Below are 21,390 nucleotides of genomic sequence, written 5' to 3' on the forward strand. Positions count from 1 at the left end.
ACTGAAGAACGACTTCTGAAGCTTACAAATAGTGAAGAACATGTAGCTGTATGTACTAACAACCAAAGATCAGGAGCATTTGGCATAATTTAAAAAGTATCATTTAAAATGAAGCTATTGGCCCAAGTTACTCCCCCAACTCTCTTCTTCTGTGACTTTGACATTATTTGTCTCGTTACATCTGCCAAAATCTCAGCGCATTAGCCAACAGAATGATGGGTGAAAACATAGCAGATTTTTCTGCTGACAGGAAAGGTAAGTCGTCGTCTCTGGCCTAAGTTAGCTATACTACAATGCTTCTTGGTATATGGCTAAAGTAGCACAAATCCTTATTCAAACTACATGTTAAACTACATTTCAAACTGCAATTAAGCTAGCACATGCTACAAAACAACTTTATTAAAAGCAAGAAGAGGAAAGTTTGAGCAACATAGCATCATATTACATTTCAAATAAACGTAAGGAAATTATCTTGTCAATTATACCTTGTCCCCCTGTTTTAACGTGTGCAGTTGTAGATGTCCAATTGCTTTTTTGGCATCTGCTTTCAATTGTCTCTGTAACAAAAGAGAGAGAAGTGTTAGTTAAACTACAGAATTAATTTTCCTAAAATAGTGACCAAAAGCCTAATATAACCAGCTATCGCCAGAGATATTCAGTGTGATTTCTGAAGAGAAAGTTTATCTATATATGTATCAAAACATTATGCAGAACAAACAGCTGAAGCTTAGTTCTTGGATATGTTATGCAATTGTGTATTTTAAGGCATACTGTGTTTCTAAATCTTTTCACTGAGAAAAAAATATACACAAAACCAAAATAAAAAACTGAAGCACCATGGTTTTGTGTGTAACCACGCACAATACCATGCTGATTAAGTTATAACAGATCTAGTAGTGTCAAATGAAACCTTCAAATTAACTCAGGCCAGGAGTAGCTGTAGAACTCAATCAAAGGAAGTTAATATATGTGACTTCCTAGCACAGACTGACATTTAGCCTTGGCTACTCAAGGATTACTGCCAACATGCCCTCTGAACCAAGCCTTTGAAGTGAGTTCATTTCATAATGTATATAAACTACTCAGGAGCTTCCTAGTAGTAACTACAACTGTACACAGAGAACAATTCAACCCATTTTACCTGGTGATTAGCATATGTAAGATATGTATCTTTGTGAAATCTAGTTTTTAATCTAAGCCTGAGGATAGACTAGGTAAAACCTGTAGAACATGTTATCAAAGAGTATCCCTGGAAGACTTGCCAGGTACCTAACAATGCAAGCAAGGAAGTGGGACTGCATCCCCCCCTCAACCTCCTTCACCCACCCTGTCAATCAATTTGATTGTGTCAGGTTGCCAAGAAACAGGCACATACAAAAGGCAATAAAAGTGGAAGCTTTAGCTTGTCTAACAGCTGTTGCTAAACAACTGGCACCACAGAGCATTCAATTAGCATGAAATCCAGTCTTTCTGCTTAAAAATGTCACAAAAGTTTCATTGTCTTCAGTAATATGATGACCACTCTCTACTATGCAGGTAACTACTGCTTCAGGGCATGAAGTCACAGGCAGGCAGACCCAGCTATATTGCTGCAACACCTCAGTACAGCAATGATAAGGATCTTTATAGCCTAGGCAAGATAGATGTTCTGCTACAAGTTAAAAGGGTGAGTGTATCAACTTATAAGTGTAAACATAATCAGCAAAGAATCTGGGTTATTAGTTTTTAAACTTTATCCCTTCCCCACATTTTCAGTTCTTAACTTAGCTAAGATTTTTAGTAGTCACAATACATAACTTTTGTACAAAGTCAGTAGCAGGAGAAAGTCGCTTAACTTTGACAGCTGAATAGCAGGGCACTTTTGGTTTTTGACCCTTATGTACCCATGCCACTAAGTTTGCTCATGGAGATGATCTATACGCATCAGAGCACTTCTGTCAACATCCCGACACACGTTATACCACCAAAAGCACTAATTTAAACAGACTTACAGAAGCGAGATGCAATTTGAACTACCTGTATGAGCCCATAAACTATCTCTTTATGCTGAAGAGATCAGTAATGAACAAGTCAACAATTGTTTAAGTAGTGTCTTCTTCAGGTTTCACCTGAAATAAACAACTTACATAAACATGGACTGTTCATGCATCAGAATTGTTGTTTCAAGTGCCCTGTCAACTCAGGAAGGCAATAGAGCATCCGTTTGCATGCCAGGACTCTTCAGAAATTATCTTTGCAACAGTAAAGGGTTAAAAGCGTAATACAATTCTACAACAAGGTGTAGCTTCCACAACATACACTGAGGCCATGAACACAGCTAGAACAGACTGACAAAATCTGACCTTTAAAACTGAAAACCTGAACCAACTACAAATGGATTTAAAAGTTTTGTTAGTGTGACTTTGCTGTTTCCATTAGAATGAAGACTAATTGTTGAAGGGTTAGGGAAGACAAAAATCAGATATAATTTTAAGGCATTTCTGAAGTTGAGATCACGTGGACGTGTTTTCTGCTATGGTCCTATGAGCTAGTCTGTATGACCATACATAGATTAAAAGCTCTATGAATGACAAACACCTCCACAGAGTTCTCATGTAGACTGTGGTAAAGTCTTGTGAAAATATAAATATACAGCAATATCTGTATTGGCCAGAGCAGCATATATCCAGTTTATAGTCTTCTACATCATGTCAACTGAAGGAGGACTACGTAAAATTCATGCCAGCATCTAATCTAGATGGTTAGTGTCAGGATAGTCACATTACATAAGTTTCGGTTGACTTTACCCATTTTAAAACAAAATGTTTTGAGTTTGTCTAAGCAAATTAGAGCTTGTTAGACTCTTGCTGACAAACTGCACTGACAGAGTCACCTCTAACATCAAGGTTAACAGGACCAGTGGGCATACGTAGGGCACTAGACTAAGTAACAGCAATTTTCAGGAGAGTTCCAACTTTGGAAGGGGGAGGCACAGAATCTAGAAGGCATTTTCCTGCATGGAGCTCCAAAACAGAGCCTTGCCTCTAGAGGCTTCACCACCAGGTACAGTATTCTCAGTGCTCATGTTAAGATAAACCCTGTCCATGAACATCAACTGCTGATCAATACCAAGGAAAGAAGTGTAGAGGCTTAATCTTGAAAGAAATTCATTAAAATAGCAGATACACATGTGCAGACAATTTAGAACTGGCATCAGTGCCACAATTCCCACTCAGTAATTTACTAGCTAAACTTCCATGCTGACTTAAATTTAGAAACTGCACAGTCCCTTACTCTGAAAATAGTTAAAATATTTCCAGTTATCAATTGGGCTGTCAGCTGTGCACAATGCCATCTCTGGGAGCTAGGCTGGTGAATTCCTTCATAAGCCTTCCTACAGAGCTAATTTTTCCTAGGAGTATCAGAGTGGTAACCATGTTAGTCTGTATCAGCAAAAACAACAAGTCCTGCAGCATTTTACAGACTAACAGATTTATTGGAGCATAAGGTTTCATGGGCAAAGACCCACTTTGTTACGTGCGTCTGCCCACCAAACCTTATGCTCCAATAAAACTTTGCATTTTTTCTAGGTGTCCAATTCTGATGAAGTTTCATTATGCATTCTCTCTCCTAAGATCCTGTTTGTCAGAGATACCTGCGGTCTCCTGGTTCTCTCAAATATTCGGCCCTGTGGTAATGTAGCAGTTTGTGAAAGAGCAGGAAATAGTCTAGAAATCACTCTGTTACACAATAGTCTTGAACTTCCATAGCCTATGGAGAGCTAGAATTGTGTCACTGTCTGCAACTGCCATATTTGAGTACAGTATGAAGTCTGCCTCACATACAGTCTTAAAGTTTTCATGCTGTCACTAAAGCAGCACAAGCAGAACTGTCTATGTATTGCACATTTTCTATTACGAGTTCCTGCTTTCAATGGTCTATAATTTGTCCCCAAGATTAAATTGGTGTGGGACTGTGCAGCCCACTCACCAAATGTTGGCTTCAGCCATTACTCAGAATGATGTTAGAGAAAAACCTTCTTTTGTCCTATGTTATATTAGCCACACTACATAGGCTGTGACTATACTACAGCGATCCTTGAAAAAATTCCTTCCAGAAGAGATCTTCCAAAAAAACCTCTCTTTTGAAAGATCACATCCACACACAAAAAAGCAGATCGAAAGATCAATCCGTTCTTTTAATAGAGATACCCCTGCTCTTTCAAATGAGCAGGCCAGGGATCAAGACATCAACTGCATGACACGCCAAGCTCCATTACCCTGAGGTGCAGAGATTTAATTACTGTTCCCATGAACTTGGGCATTGTCCTGATGTAGGTCACCTTGCTTACCATACCACATTAAGTAGGTCACTTCTGAGGTATTACATAATTTGAATGACAGCATTTAAGTTTAAACTTAGAACCACCTGTGGTAAACTAAGTACTATCAATACTTAGTTCATGATGCCAGTGAGCTAAAATGGACTAGTAGCAGAGTAAGTGGAAGAGTAGTATCGATTGCTCTTTGAAAATCATAACATCCTGTACGTGCCAGCATCCTGCTAATCAGGACTGCCCTCATGGCTCTTACGTTACAGTCCATTTGACTCTTACAGATTCACCTGCTATTACTTCATACAGTTCTAAGTGTAAGAAGACTTGTTCCATTCTGAACGTATTAACATCCAGAAATGACATCCTTGTTTACTGTAACCCATTAAGGCTTTGCTGATCAGGCAAATAATTCCTTTTGTACACTCACTGGGCCCAATTCTGACTTACATTTAAGGTCTCTTTACTTTGTCTAAGTGGTGTATAGAGTTCCTGGTATACATGATATTCAAGTCCTCTCTTAGAAAGTGTTTCTAGTTTTTGCAAAACAGAAGGTGTCAAGTTTTGTTTTAAAAAGTAGCCTTTTAATGTTCACCACCTCTCCCCTATACTGTATGCCTCCTGAAAGAGCAGTAAAGGACTCTGCACAGCAAGTGATGGAATTATGTTCACAAGAATCTTTTTCTAGTCTTTTGTTATCCAGTTTTCTATAGTTAAAGATTATCTGCTGTGTAACTGGTACATTTACCCACGTAAGAGTAAACTTAGAACCAATTATGGTAAACTAAGTACTATCAATAGTTACTTCATGATGAGTAAAGTTCACAGTCAAATACATTCTATTTTTGCCAAGGAATTCACACCACATAGGTGGAACTCTGCTACAACACAAGAAAAAAAAAATCAGACTTTTCTACCTAAAAAGTAAAGTTAGCATGTATGTCATTAAGGTATCAGTTTGAAATTACTAGGTTCCTATTTAGATTTAAACAAACTACACAGCTAAAATCAATAAGCAAATCCCATCTATCTTTTTTCAGTCGTTTTATTACTAACTTGCAAGATGGACCTGAAGGCATTTTGAAACTGTCATTTAATGACTAATGATTCACTGGGCAGACAGCCAAACCCAGCTTTTCCACCAAGGGATGTTCTGATAATTAAGTACTGTAAAAAGGGTTCTGTTGTGAATAGAAAACAAAATTCAAGATCAGAGTGTGGGGAAAGAGCAGAAGCCAGCACTGATCAGTTCCAGAGAACTAGAATTATAGGAAGAATATTAAGAATAATCAAACTAAAAACAGCCAAAAAGCATGATTAGCCAAATAATGAAATACCGTTTATGAGATTTACTACTCAGGTAGTTTCATGACTGCTTCATTGTTAGGTGAGTTTGGATAAGACTATGCCATTCATGTGAGCAACTCAATGCTTTAAGTTTTGAAAGCACACTTGCTCAGCACAAAACGTTAGAATGCTTTCTTCCATCTGTCCAATACCCAAATTCACTCCAGTTCTTGCTGACCTTCTCTTGAACTTTTGCATGCAATCCAGGTTTTCTGCTTAAGCAGATACTGGAATAAAGACTAGATTAGAGTCCAGCAAGAAGTTAGATCTATTGATGCAACAATACTGAACTCAAAGACAGTTTGCCATTTTCAAAATGGCTAAGAATTACATATTGATGAAGTTGTATAAGAAACTCTTCCCAGTAATCAAAAATCTTTCATTTCTGTTTGGCAGTTATTGGTCACTTCCAGCACAACTGAAGTTTGGAATATTGAATGATCACCACAAAACCCACTCCAAAGCACATGTTCTCCAAGAGTACTGAATAGTCTGTGCAAAAGCTTGTATAAAAAAAAAAAAAACTATGACATTTCCAAGGATGACTACCAGAGGACAACATAAGTCAAAGACTGGGAAGTATTTAAAGATTGCTGATAGCTTTTATTTGTACTGTTCAGCAAATGTTTAGTGCTTTCAGGGGCAAATAAAAAGTTGCACAACTAGATCCATTCCTGCACAATTTATATGTACATAGCATTGGCATTCATTCAACAAGAACATTCTTGGCCACACCAAACATTAATAAATGAGGGTGGTTTGGGTTTTTTTTTTTTTAAAAGATGCTATGTTAGCCCATGTTCACTGAAGAGAAATCTGCCTCACAATACAAATCGTTTATCTATCCATTAGTAACGTTGATAAAGCTTCAAGTGTTATAATTTTGGAGAAGGGGGGAAAAAAAAAGAATACTCCAAATTTCCCCTCTAGCTTTTGTAATGTTTTACAAGATAATTACCTTTTATTGGCATATGGTAGAGAAATGACCACCTGAAATGTCTGGATTTGAAGATTAAATTTAGTGAGTATAATTCTTTCTGATGCGCTGTTTCAGCTCCATATACTGAATAGATCAATTGAAGCTATCTTACTACATGAGACGCCAGTTCTTCCCAATGTTAGTTTTCAGCCTGAATCTAAATTAGGTATATATGAGTTGTGCAGTTTAGAAGAAATGTGTTACTTGTTTATTTAATTCCATTGCCAAACTGAATAAAAATAATATAAATAAAAAGCATAGCTGCTGAGAAGTGAAAATGAAATTTAAGAAATGTGAACCCCCATACTCCAGAGTACTGATCAGCTCCTAGTAGGATGCAATAAATTTTAAGGTATGCATCTGACAAGGACTATGTACTACATCCAACCGACAAAAACTTGCTCATTGTCTAATTCAGCAACTTCAAAAAATAGCTTCTGAGTATTCCTCCACATCCCCCTCACCTTGCTTTCAACATTTATGTTTTAAAAGTGCCTGATAATGAAGAGATTTACAGATGACATACAAGGGCAAAAGATAGTTTGATAAGTTCATAAAGGATAGGTCCCACAAGAGCTGTTGTTTAAGGTGGTCATGGACTCAACCCCATGCTCTGCTTGTCCCTGGGCCTTTGACTGCCTGATGCTGGACTGGATGACAGGGATGGATCATTTGATGACTGTTCCGTTCACTTCCTTTGGAACAAAAGACAATGGCCACTCTTTGAAGACAGGAAGTATTTCTTCATACTACACAAAGTCAACCTATCCTTGCTAGAGGATGTAGTGAAGACCACCAGGACTTTAACAGGGTTCAAAAAGAGCTAGATAAATACCTGGATGATAGGTCCATCAATGGCTATGAATGTTGTTCCAAGCCCTCTTTGTCAGAAGCTGGGAATGGGTGACAGGAGGAAATCACTTGAGCCACATCTATACTAGCAATTTCTTTCGAAATAGTTTTCAAAAGAAGGGGCTCTTTCAAAATATCCAGTGGAGCATCTACACACAAAAAGCACTTTTGATATTAAATCGAAAGAATGCGGCACTGCTTTTGAAAGCACTCTTCCACTCCCATTTCAGGAAGAACACTTTCTTTCCAAAGAAAACATCTGTAGACAATCCATGGGCCTTACCCGCAAAAGAGCAGTCCTCATGGCACCAGATTTTTTGATCCCTGGTGCGTTCTGTGGAGAGAGCAGAGGCTGTGTGGATGCTCTCTTTCGAAAGAGCAGCTCGCTCTTTTGATCTGCTTTTTTTTGTGCGTGGATGCACTGTTTCAAAAGAAATTCTTTCCAAAGATTGCTGTAGCGTAGACATATCCTTGATAATTACCTATTCTGTTCATTCCCTCTGTGGCACCCGTCAGTGGCTACTTTTGGAAGACAGGATTCTGGGTTAGATGGAACTTTTGTCTGACTCAGTATGGTTGTTCTTATGACTGGATACTAGGTTAGATGTAACACTGGTCTGAAACAGTATAGCCTCTTAGTCTTATGTAAAAGATTAAGCCCCTAGTTTGATTAAAACTAGCAGCCTGTCTAGCCCATTTCACAGATGTCCCATCTGAACCTCATCTGGTGTACTTTTGTGCCTCATGGAAGCAGTAGATCTCCTAACATACCTATGGCCATATACTTTGGAGATGCTCCGTACTAGAATTACTATCCACAAGCAAAGAGCTCAGCCATAGAAAGAGGTTCTCAAAATACATACTGAAAACTCAATTGGAGCTAAAATTCTACAATAATCACACATAACTGAAGTTCTGCTGTCCTGGCTAGAGTCGTAAGAAATATTTTAGGCTCATCTCATCTTTCTAACTGTACAGCCTGCCAGGAATGGAGAGGGTAATGTAGGTTAACTGGATATGGGCCACATTCCAATTGAGTCAGGTTCTCTACTCACTAGTCTAACAGGTTATGATTACATATGATCATAAAAGTATGATTACATCTGCTACTACAGAGAATGTTGTAACTGTGTCACATGTTTCTTTAGTTTTGAGCTAGTTCACTGACTGTTCATTATCCAGTTTGTGGACTGGATGAACAAAGTGTACTTAGGGAATTATGCGGCAGGTTATCAATGAAATCGTCTGAGATGAACAGCAGGTTGTTTTATCAACCACAAGTATCCAAGCACTAAATCTGTAACGAAGTGGGGCACAATGGGTTGTGGGAGAGAACTGTTTATCAGATCCTCTTTTCAAAGCTCCACAAGACTTGGTCTTTTAACAGCAGCCCTGTAAAGAAAGTAAGAGAGAGCAGCTCTTCCAAAGTCCCCAGAAAGGATCACATGTTCTGATAGGCTCCGAAATGATGCAGTAAGGACGTTACAGAAAGCGTTGTTCATACTTAGCACATACAGCCTTTCTGGTCAGTAGTGACTACAATCATTCACCTATGCTTTCCACGGGGAAAAGAAAACAGGACTAGATTCTCACACCAAATTAAGACCCACTATAGATTTACCCCCAAGATTTTAGGAGCTCTTTGTGATTAGAATATTAAGGGTAAAACAGCCAAGCTGGAGACTTAATTTGAATTAGATGACCACAGGTTACTGCATCACTGAAATCAAGAGTTTCTAATTAGTCAACAAGTTACATACAAGTCCCTGATGGGGCTTTAAAACCTGAGATTGCAGTTCTGCAATATGTAAACATCACACCTGTGCTGCTTTTCACACCAGGAGTTGAAAGTCAGTAATTTCCTCTGATGGAGTGCTTTATTAATATTCAATTTTTAAACCAATCTCCTCCTTTGCTAAAAAACCTAAAATAAGAAACTCACATGTGCATCTGGCTTTGAAGACTCTTCAGTTTCTCTGGATTATATCTTTTACCAGAGTAGGAAACAAGAAATTCTAATAGCTGAAAATGATGTAGCTTTATCACCTGAGCTAATATCAGCATTAACACATGTCACAGCTCAAGCGATAATATTTATTACAGTGGCTGCACAACCAAGACAGTGGAGCATATGTTTTATTAAGTGCTCCAGATAATAAAAAGCAGGTTTTTGTAATTCTTTTGGAGGAAAGTCTTGGGCATATAATATCTGGCATTTTAAAGACATATAGCATCCTCATACTGTCCCACCTAAAGAAGTATAAAAGCGACTCTAAGCAAGGCATTTAAAGTAACTTCTGTATTTGCTCATTCTGCATTTATAATCCTCCCCAGGAAGCACGCTATAGAACTTGCAAGACTAAGCTTTTAGAACCTTCTTAAATCATGAATTTTTAAAGAAGGGGAATGTTTTTTGCTGTTTCAAGTGTCAGTATATCCTTTGGCCCACGCCATGAAAAGCAATAAGAACTTTTACTTGAAATCACGGGGTATTTACTACAGCAACCCATTACTGGTTTGGCTAGTGATGAGGGTAGCTCATTACTAGATTTTAAAAACAAATGAACACACACACACACTCTCTCTCTCTCTCCAATTTTACTTTGCTCATGTATAGCCTACACCTACCTGTGGTGTCATTCTGTAGGGAAACTACTACATCTACTACTGAATCTGAGGTAGGGAAAAGCTACTATTTTTGTGCAAGTTGCAAAGATTCTACTGTACATAAGCTTCACAGTAATATAAGAACAACTGGAAAGCACATGCGTTACATCTATGATTTTTATTATGAATGTTCAGTTGCTTCCAGTGGGGAGAAAACAGATGCCCGTTAACATCCCTGTAACAGCTCATGAATGATGTAAACTTATGCTCTTTTTTCCACAACTGAGGCAGATGACAGTTGGTCTTAATGTTCTCTGGGAAGCCAGCCTATTAGAACTAGCAGCTTTTGATACACTGAGGTCTGTACTATCATAACATATTAGATGATCGTGGGGGTTAAAATAAACACAAATAAAATATTGAAACTTCCACTACTTGCATGAATTCGGATGGTATCAAATTCTATAAAAAAGTTTTAAGGGACAGAAACCAGCACTGGTTCAGCAGGATAGACCAACTACAGCATAAACAGCTGGGGATTAGTAATACCATATTCCCAGGTTTGGAAGCCATTGCTACCAAGTTTTCATATTAACAACAGACTCTGACTATATTATAGCCATTATGAAGAGGGAACTTTCTGTGTTACTTTCACAGAAAGAAAGCTATCATAATGAAAGCTTCCAAAGCTATGTCTGCACTGCAATCCCCCTTCCATCTATGCACATCTGGAATTGGTCTTGGATCCAGGCCATAGGAACTCACAAGTTTGGATGGTTCAAGAGCAAATCAATCCAGGACCCAGGATTCAAGCCTTATTATTTTGCATCACAGATGTAGCCCCAGAACCTCTTCCCAATACACTTTTCATGTATAACATAAATAAGCATCAAACGTGGGAGAAACTAACCTCTTTCCTGTTCTGAGCTCTTGCAACCCTGAGTCTTCGAGCAGAATAAAAAATGAAGTAGCCCACAGTTGCTGCTGTGACAATGAAAAATGACACGGAGACAAAGAAGATTGAATAGTGATTCATCCAGGGTGCATGCTTTTTCCCTACTTCAATAACCATAGTCACTTGAAAGCCTCTCTCAATCCGGCGTAAGATGTCCATGCCTTTCTGATTGCTGATCATAATTGCAACAATGTCTCCTGCCCCTGTAAAGAGAAGAGGAAGTGGTTTTCAATTTCAAATTATGGTACAGCAGAAGCAATTGAGTCAATTTGTTCAACAGTGGTTTTACATTGCTTCACCTTCAACACTAGAAAGAGTAAAATGGCAATCTCCAACTGACCATTTGAATACTTGATGTTAACAAGCAGTTGATTAGTGTTAACATTTCGAATGTTATCTTCACCTTGAAACATTAACCTCCTTGTTACCCACAAACTAGGTAAACAAGTGTACTTCAAAATAATTAATATACCATGCGCCATATGACATGGAATGCTTAAGTTACTGGTCTACAGCTGGAGCAAGGGTATTTCCTATGGACGTGTGCATTTTGACATGTATCTTAGAACCTCACCAGTTCACTTCCCAGGGAGCCACTATCACAGGTACCTATTTCTCTATGTATGACTGTAGGTATTGGTTTAAAAGCTCTTTTGTGAACATAGTATTTGATGATGTGCCATTCCAAGAGCTTGTTGATTTCCTTTTTCTGTGGCTGTTTTTCTTACCTCTTCCTCCTAAGTTTGGCAATACTACTGAGCATAATTCATTCAGACACAAAATAGTCTATTAAGCTAAAGTAAAAGACTTGGTGTCTACATTTCAACAAGAAATGTGGTATGTGACTCAACCCAGGTGTCCTATGAAAGATAATTGTTTCTGTGGGTTTTCAAGTGTCTCACTGGCTATGTCTACTCTATGTCACACTATGAGTGTGATTTATCCATTGGTGCAGAGGCACAGCTGAGCCATGTAGAGAACAAACCCCCTGGAAACTAGTGAATACAGACTTGGCATGCCTCTGTTGCTGCTACCCATGCTATCATGGCTACACTGCTCTTTATACTCACACTAGCTTAATGAGAACTAGCACTACTATGTGTACACCATTAGCATAATCACATGCCTAGATAACAGTGTAGATGTAGCCAGTGACTACCATATCAAGTGTCTGCAATTTACAAGACGTATAGAAGGATCAGTGTTACATAGTCAACACAGAAGTTTCATGTCAGGCTGTGGTTCCTAGTTCACCCATGACAACAAGTCAGTTAAGGTGTGTTTCTGATGTAATGGTTGCAGTTCCTTTTCTACACGTCATGTATTTGGTATGAGCCAGAATACAACCTCCTTCATTGTAAGTGATAGGAAACAACAAGCTCAGCCAAAAGTATCTCAATAGTTGTCTAAGGGCACACCTATACCTACCCCAAGAACACCACTCTGGAGGTCATCTTCTGGGGTTTCATCTATCATATCTGGTACACACACACTAAATCAAACCCTGGAAGATTAACTTCCAGAGCATTGCGAGGACTAAAGGAAATCAATGGGAGCATCTCTCCTGTTGACCTTGCACTGTGGGAACAGCACCTGAGTTTGAATCAAGGTACCTTGACTCCAGCTACACAATTAACATAGTTGGAGTTGCATATTTTAATCCAAACTTATCCCCTATTGCAGACCTGGCCTAAGTGTCTACAACATTTTATAATGAAAATGAATTCCTGGAAGCAGGAGTGAAGCAGAAAAAGCAACTCAAATTGTACCCAGCCCAACTGGTCCTCCCCCACACTGTAAATAAATCAAGATAAAAATCTTATGTTAAACATTAGCTAAATAAGAAAGCTTCATGGCCGAGTTGTGTTGGTTCTGCAGTACAACCATTTAGACATTTATGTCAGTAAATTAAGTAGCTCTGGCTCAGAATCCACACAAGAAGCAGGACTGGTTAAGAAGGTGCCATACTTAGCTTTATGATCATTCACCTTTACTATTGTTATAAGACTACCATTTAACCTCACCCAGACTTTGCTGATTCTAGGGTTTTTTTTATGATTCTCCTCTTACTGAATTTCTCTCTCAGTACTCAAGGAATTCACTACACTACAAATTGATGTAGGGCTTTTCTTCCAAACTGCTGAATATTCAAAAATGTCTTGTGATGAGAACTATGCATCAAAGTTGGTTACATATCACTCATCCCAAACTGTTTCAGCATCTAATATACCACCAGCTTTAATAACAACAGAGCGGGAGCCGTGCTAGTCTATACACTATCAAAACAAAAAGCAGTCAAGTAGCACTTTAAAGACTAGCAAAACAGTTTATTAGGTGAGCTCTGGTCTGGCTATGGTATGAAGAAGTGGGTCTGTCCCACGAAAGCTCACCTAATAAACCTAATAAACTATTTTGCTAGTCTTTAAAGTGCTACTTGACTGCTTTTTGGTTTTCACCAGCTGTAAGTGTTACAAGTAGATACACTGACTAAGTACAGGTCAAGTCATTTTAAAAGGTAAGGATTATTGCTTTTGTAAGTTTAACTGCAGAGAGAATAAGTAAGGTCAGTTATGCCAACAACAAATCAAATTGTTTGGAGTTACCCCCTGGTCTGGCATGGTCAGGACCTGACTGATCCCCCAAAAGAGAATCTGTTGGGTCAGTGGAGGTCTGCCATCAGGCAGCCCTGCGTTCCTGGGGGCTGCCATGGCCGTGCCCCCACCAGGGGTGCTACAGGACAGGTGGGGACTCCAACTCCAGCCTGCTCCACGGCAGACATGGGACAGGGAGGGGGCTCCAACTCAGCTCTAGCCCTGGCCTATCCATCTCTGGCTGGGCTACCGGATACCAGCCCACGAATGCTACTCAGGCCTCAGTCCTAGGACTCTCTTGTCCTAGATTTGAGAGGTGCAACTTATATTTTTATCCTTTTTCACCATGATCTCTATAGTTTGAGCAGAGACATTCCATATAGAAGGATCTATTAACTGGGATTCTCTGTATCCTGTACAAGGAGGTGACAAAAATGGATAAAATAAAGCTAGGAGCCAAAGAGAAACAGTCAAATGAAAAAGAGTCCCTTTCGGTTACATTACATGAAGTCAGATAATCAAAAAGTGACAAATTTTATAAGTGCTTTATACAAATGCTAGAAGTCTAAATATTAAGATAGGTGAATTTGAGTACCTAATATTAAATGAGAATATTGCTGTAACAGTCACGATAGAGACTGGACGGAGAATGATGACAATCAACAGAACACTTATACCAGAGTACAAAAACATATAGGATGACAGAACTGACCATGCTGGGGGATATGGGAGAGTAGTTGACTATATGTGAAAGAAAACAGAGTCAAATATAGTTAAAATCTAAAATGACAAACTATACCGTAGAATTTCTATGGATAGAGATTCTAGGATTAAATAATAATATAGCAGTAGAAATACACCATCGACCACATGACCAGAATGGTGATTGTAACATGCTCAAGGAGATCAGAAGCTAAAAAAATAGAAAACTTACTAATAGGGAATTATCAGCTCTCTCATATTGACTGGGTACATGTCATCTCAGGACAGGATGCAGAAATAATTTCTAGTTACCATTAAAAATTGCTTCTTGGAGCAGCCAGTCTCGAAACTCACTAGAGGACATACCATTCTTGATTTAGTCTGAAGCAGACCATGTGATCTGGTCCAAGAGGTGAAAACAGTGAAGCCTCTCTTTTATAGCAACCGTAATATTATAAATTTAACATCCATGGGGCTCAGAGGGCATGGAAATATCAAAGAAGCTGATCATACTAGCATTCAACACCAGAAAGGGGACCTACACAAAAATGAGGAAGCTAATTAAATGAAAACTGAAAGAGTGAAATGCCCAACAGCTGCATGGAATCTTCTGAAATCATCGTAAGAGGTTCCAATGAAATGCATACCCCAAATTAAAATGAGTGGTAGGAGCACTGCTATTTTTGTATCAGCACCTTGGCAGCCTCACCCTTTTAAAAACAACAAAAAGCCCCACAGAAATAGCATAAACATGTCACCATGGCTAAAGTGAGTAAAATCAGTGATTAGAGACAAAAAGGCATCCTTTAAAAATTAGAAGTCCAATTCTACTAAGGAAAATAGGAGCATGAACTCTGGCAAGTACAGTATGATCAGGCAGGCCAAAAAAGATTCTGAAAAGCAATTAGCAAAAGATTCAAAAGGAGAAGTTACTCACTTTGTGCAGTAATGATGGTTCTCCGAGATGTGTCCCTGTGGGAGCTCCACTCAGATCTCAGTGTGTCACAGCACTACAGATCGGAATGCTTTTCAGAGCAATCCCCACCCCGCCCGTGCACTGAATGTCTTGAGCTGGTGCTGCTCAGAGTACGCACATGGCACAGCCCTCCTTTGTTCCTTTTCTATGTGAAGTCCCTGAAGACTTCAAGCAGAAGGGAGGATGGGAGAGTGGTGCAGTACCCCCAGGGACACATCTCAGAGAACTGTTGTATGGAACCTGCAATCCACTTGGATAAGCGTTGTGTCAAAACAGCTGTTCCTGCGTGAGGTCCTGACCACACCACAAAGAGTCTGTCTATTTTGCTGGTTGCTTAGTTCTGTCAAGATAGAATGCAATTGAATGCCTTGTGTCAAATGTGTGGAATACTGCCTCCTTGGAGGGCGCAAGAGGTTTAGGAAAGTAAGTAAATAGGCTTGTTTACATGCAAGTCAAATATGATCTTTGGGAGAAACTTCGGATGCGGCCTGAGCGTCACCTTATCCTTGGTGAAAGGTGAGTACACCTTGAGAGCCGCAATTTCTCCTACCTTTCTAGCGGATGTTATAGCCACTATAAAAGCTACCTTCATAAATAGTTATTGAGGCGATGTAGTGACTAGTGGCTCAAAGGACAGTCTGGCGAGTTCACCTAGAACTAGATTTAGGTCCCACGGTGGTATCGGAAGGAGCAGATTTGGATGCATTTTCTGCAGTCCCATGAAGAAACACTTCACCGTGGGGTATGCATCTCCCAACTTATGGAAGAACATGATTGCCACCAGGTTCACTCTGACAGAGCGGAGGGAAAGGCCTGTGTCGCTGAGGTCCATGAGGTAGTCGAGCAAGGTAGGTATGGGGACAGTATTGGGATGTAAATTGCACGTCATACACCATTGTTGAAAGTGTGCCCATTTGTTTTGATTGGTGCTTCTGGTGGAGGGACGACAGCTGTTTAAAAGGATGTTTGACTCTGCCCAAGCAGGTAAGTTCTTTATTTTGGAACAATGGAGAAGCCATGCCATGATTTTCATGATTTTGATGCTGAGGTGGCATATGCTCCCGTGGTGCTGTGTCAAGAGATTCGGTACAGTCAGAAGAGGGACTGGTTATCTATAGATAGATAATGTTGGTAAGGGAATCAAGGTTGTCTGGTTCAAGCTGAGGCTATTACGATTACAGAGGCCCAACTGGATCTGAATCTTGGTGATCACTCTGGCAATGAGTAGAATTGACAGAAAAGCATACAGGAGGGGGACTGTCCCGCGAATGGTAAAGGCTTCCCCTTGTGGTCTCTTGCCTAGTCCTTTTTGGGAGCAGAATCTGTGACATTTGTAGCTGGGAGATGTTGCGAAGAGGTCTCTTGTTGGGAAACCCCATTTGTGAGAGATTGAAAGGGAGTATATTGGTATTGGTCTCCCATCCACTTGCCTGAGAAATGACTGTTCAGTCTGTCGACCCTCACATTCTGTTGTCCCAGTATGCACATTGCCATCAGGGTTACCTGATTTTTGATGCACCAGTTCCAAAATCTGAGTGCTTCAGCAGATAGTGTGAAAGATCAGACACCACCCCATCAGCTCACATAGAGCATAGCAGGTGTGTTGTCCATGAGGACACAGATAATTTTGTCTCTTATCCGAGAAGGGAAACGGGCACAAGCCCTGCAAATGGCTCTGAGTGCTAGAATATTGATATGAAAGTGTCTCTTGTTGTAGGCCCATGTTTCTTGTATTGATGATGTACCACAGTGGGCCCGGCAGCCCACAAACAACACATCTATTGTTCTAGTCCCCAGAGGGTATGGTCAGTGGAAGGATATAACCAGCAAGGAGGTTGAATGGAGACATCCACCAATCTAGAGACTGTTGGACTAGTGGGGAAAGAGCGAGGCACTCTGAAAGAGTGTGATGGGTCAGGATATAATTCCGAGCGAGCCAGTGTTGTAGGAAGCCCATGTCTAATCTCGCAAATAAAACTACAAATGTTATGGCAGCCATGTACCCCAATAATTGGAATTAAGTCTGAGCTGTTGAGAAAGGAACCTACCTGACCATGAGAACGAGGTCGCATATTGCTTGGAATTTCTGCGATGGTGGATAGGCTCTTGCTGCTACTGAGTCTAGCAGTGTTCCAATGAATTCTATCCTTTGCATGGATCTCAAGGTGGACTTTTGCAAGTTGACAAGGAACATCCAACTATTTCAAAATAGCACTTCCAGGTCCATAGTGCTATTTTGAAATATTGCCACTGGAGCCCAGTATAGCCTATATTGAAACAGGCATTATTCCTCAGGAAATGAAGTTAGCCAGAATCAAAATAATGCACCCTCTATCTCAAATTTATTTCAAAATAGCGTGTGCATCATTTAAATGCTGCCAAAATTATTTTGAAATAACTGCTGTTCTTTTGAGATAACTTGACCATGTAGACATAGCCTTAGAGCCTTCCCACCTGAAGATGTATTGCTCCTTTAGTATGCTGGCTTTAGACAGCGAAAACAAGTTTGCACTAGTAACTCAGTACAAGAGCCACTGAGCTTGCTCAGATCTGCAAGTTTAAATGCACTTACTGTTAGTTATATTGGATCTTATCAAAGTCACTGGAAGACCTGGTACCAGCAGCATTAGTCTAACACAGATACCATTTATTAATGCCATGGTGAAGATATTTTTTAATCCTTCTCAGAGACTGGAAGACACTCTTTAGCATAAAGTGAAGAGTTTAAATTCTAGAATTCTGTTTTGCCCTGCATCACAAGTGTTGCACTTTACCTATAAAATCAGTGCAGTTTTTCAGAAAGGTGCAAAAGGACTATATTTTGTTCTGTTTAAACTTTACCCACTCTTGCTTTTGTAATGACTATCCCTTTGAGATGTTTTCTGCTTTGCTAGGCATGCTTTCCCTTGAGAGAAAAGAGGAAGTTGCTATAGCATTACACTTTCCATGCTGAAGTTCTGCTATACGCTCTTCAGCGCAGACTTCTACAGACTGAATCCAGTACATTTCCACTTCCAGACTATGAACACAGCAGAAGGAAACACGCCTTTCTTGTTTTCCTCACCACTGAAAAGTTTCATGTGTCTAACACCTTTCTTACATGATTGTTAATAGTTAAAAATCAAGTTTACTGTTGTACTTTCAACTCTATTCCTTTTTGTTGTATAATGTTGAAATAAGATCTAGGTTCCATCATTTAGCTCTCAGTGTCACTAGAGAGTTTAAAATTCCCCATTCCTTTCAGAGTGTGATGTAACAACTGAATGGAGTTTGATGAAATGTATTAGAAGAACTTAATTCCTGCAGAACTGTCATACAGAGATAAATAATGTTTCCATAATGACCTGGAAATTCAATAAAATCTCCTGTAAATATTTGCTATCAAACGGTCATTTACAGGAAATCTGTATTGAAATGCTATGTTTCTTACTCTTCATGCACTCCTGAACACATACAAATCCCAGCACTGCTTATACATGAAGCTTTGCAACAGTTGTCTGGGTGGGGGAAGGAGGGAAGGAGAGCAGAGGAGAAACTGATGCGTACCTATTATCCTCTCATGAACATTCAACATTCCCACTTCAGTGTTGCACGCTGTATTTTTTGGTAGCAGCATATTAAGTTAGTAACTTGACAGCATTTAAGAAATTTATTAAGATATAGACATTAAGTTTGAAAATATGTACGGATGCTTACTGAATGACTACCATATCTTCTATCTCTAAAGCTTACCATGGAACCAGTGTGAGAGTATGTATTCCAAATATCATGAGAACTCCACAAGATGGAGCTTGGCAGATCATAAAACTTCCTAGAGTATCTTTTAGAAAAATGAAACAATCTGTTCTTAATTTAAAAATTGTCAGTGACAGAGACTCCACCACAACTGGAACAATTTGACAAAGGCTAACAAAGGGGAAAAAAACAAACCAACCAACCTGGAATCACCATAAGGCACACATTCTAATCCTTTACTCATTCTCATGGCTATTCTCTCCCTTCCAATCGATCAACCTTTCGTCTAGAACTGACATTCTGGCACTGGTCACACCAGTGCCCAATAGCAAAGTAAACTGAGCTCAGACCTGAGGAAGAGCTGGTGTAAACTCAACAGCTTGTGTTTCTCAAATTATAGCTCAGTGGTTTGAGCATTGGCCTGCTACACCCACCATTGCAAGTTCAATCCTTGAAGGGGCCATTTAGGATCTGGAGCAAAACAGGTTTAAAAAAAAAAAAAGTGGGGGGGGGGGTGGTGCTTGGCCCTGCCAAGAGGGCAGGGGGCTGGACTAGATGACCTCCTGAGGTCTGTTCCAGCTCTATGAGATGTGTGTGAAGTTGGTCCAATAAAAGATATTTCCTCATCCACCTGACACAACACTCTCCTCCTTCTCCCCCCTACTGACAACGTACTAGAATGCCCAGGGAAGGATGGGATTGAGAAAGTGTTTCCCAATTCCTGGCACATGAGGCATTGCAAACCCTTTCCAAAGAACCCAGCAGCAGCAGGATAGCTACCACAGTGCACTGCTGTGTGTCAATTAAAGAGCTGCTAGTGTGGCTGCAACTCTGCCAACACACGGAGTAAAGTATGGACATGAAAACAGAAGTCTCAGTTAAAGTGGCATAAACTTTGGCTGGCAAAACTTTCTAGTTAAGACAAGGCCTAACTGTCACAAGACCCTGCTTCCTCACATCACATGGTTAACACAAAAACTGACACAGCTTTTTCTTTTTCTTTTTTTTTTTTTTTTAATATCAAGCAGTGATGTACCACCTTAAAAACTAACAAATTTATTTATTATGTAATGATGTAATATGGTAAGAAGTCAGATATTTAATGGAATGCTTAAATGTTAAAATATTTTGATGTAGCTCATCTTTTATAATTTTTTTCCCATACGGATTATATGTTAACCTGCTAGGAAACTCTTCCATACTCATTGCTGTTTGAATCCCAACTCTTTTTAAACATTCAAATATATATAAAGCAACAGAACTAACAAGTTAAACATTTGCCCAGCTCAAATACCACTCCTTAGTAAAAAGCTTCAGAAAAACTATTAACTTAGTGCTTTTTAGGACACTCATCTTCCTGTACATGTCTCAGGTACTACCAGAATACAAACAGTAATGCCTGAAAGAAGCTTTTAAGACTGTCGTGGGAAAGTCTTTGGAGTTCTAACAAACTAACAAGCCCAGAATGTAGAGAATTTCACAATGAAAGGTCTTTTTACGAAGTGAATTAGATGAAGCCAGTTTGGAAGAGGCCCAATCAAATGACTCAGCTATCACAGTGCTGATAAGCTTAATAAGTGGACTGCAATGTTTTCAAGAATTTACTTATTTGATCCAGCACGTGTTCTGCAACAGTAGATAAAATATTGGAATGCTGGTGGGACAAGGGACTTTAATCTAGAAATGCAAGCCTTCTAAAATTAAGAGATATTCTGTAGGCACATGGGAAACCTACCTTAGCTACCAAGACAGCAATGCTTAAACTTCACTCAGTACTGTACTCAAATGCCAATGAAACTTCAATCACAAAGCTGTTACCTGGATGCTGCAGCCAAGTTTTTTCCAAACACCCAATCTGCACGTAGGCAACTCTACTGCACTGATGGGAAGGTAAGAAGCTATACAGAAGGTTTTTTTCTTCCATTTCAGAGCTAAATGGTGTCACATGGAATGTTAACATATGTTTTCAGTGAAGTTGAAGATCTTTGCTTTTGGTTAGACAGACCTTCTTACTGTGATATCACTGTAAGACATCTCTTTATAAAGAATTGGCACAAGGTCAAAAACTTGATGGCCTCATCCTTGTCCCTAGTATACACAGAATAGAAAGACCTAAAGGCTGCATTTTCAGTCCACAGAAGAGGTAAACAATTTGCTCAGAAGCACATACAATGGAACAGAATGGAAAAACACCAAAATGTAAACAAGGATCTCAGCACATCTCAATATAGCAGGTCTTAGCAAAAGGGGTACTAGTCTTCAACCTGAACACTTAGTTACCTTGTTAAATCTTATTCTTGAAAACACTGAATCGGAAACCTGGTCCAAGCGAAG

General features: G+C 39.5%; 1 protein-coding gene across 2 annotated transcripts in view; it reads right to left on the reverse strand.

Moving 5' to 3' along the window:
* RNF128 (ring finger protein 128) overlaps window positions 1–21,390 on the reverse strand; it is a 101,082-nt gene that overhangs the window by 12,703 nt on the left and 66,989 nt on the right. For both annotated transcript variants that reach the window (XM_075007625.1, XM_075007624.1), the window contains exons 2-3: window positions 11,008–11,255; window positions 486–557 (exon numbers count right to left, since the gene is read on the reverse strand). In XM_075007625.1, coding sequence (XP_074863726.1) covers window positions 486–557; window positions 11,008–11,255 — 320 coding nt within the window. The remainder of the gene's footprint in view (window positions 1–485; window positions 558–11,007; window positions 11,256–21,390) is intronic.

Source organism: Carettochelys insculpta, chromosome 13 (assembly GCF_033958435.1).
Source record: "Carettochelys insculpta isolate YL-2023 chromosome 13, ASM3395843v1, whole genome shotgun sequence".
Classification (NCBI taxonomy): Eukaryota; Metazoa; Chordata; order Testudines; family Carettochelyidae; genus Carettochelys; species Carettochelys insculpta.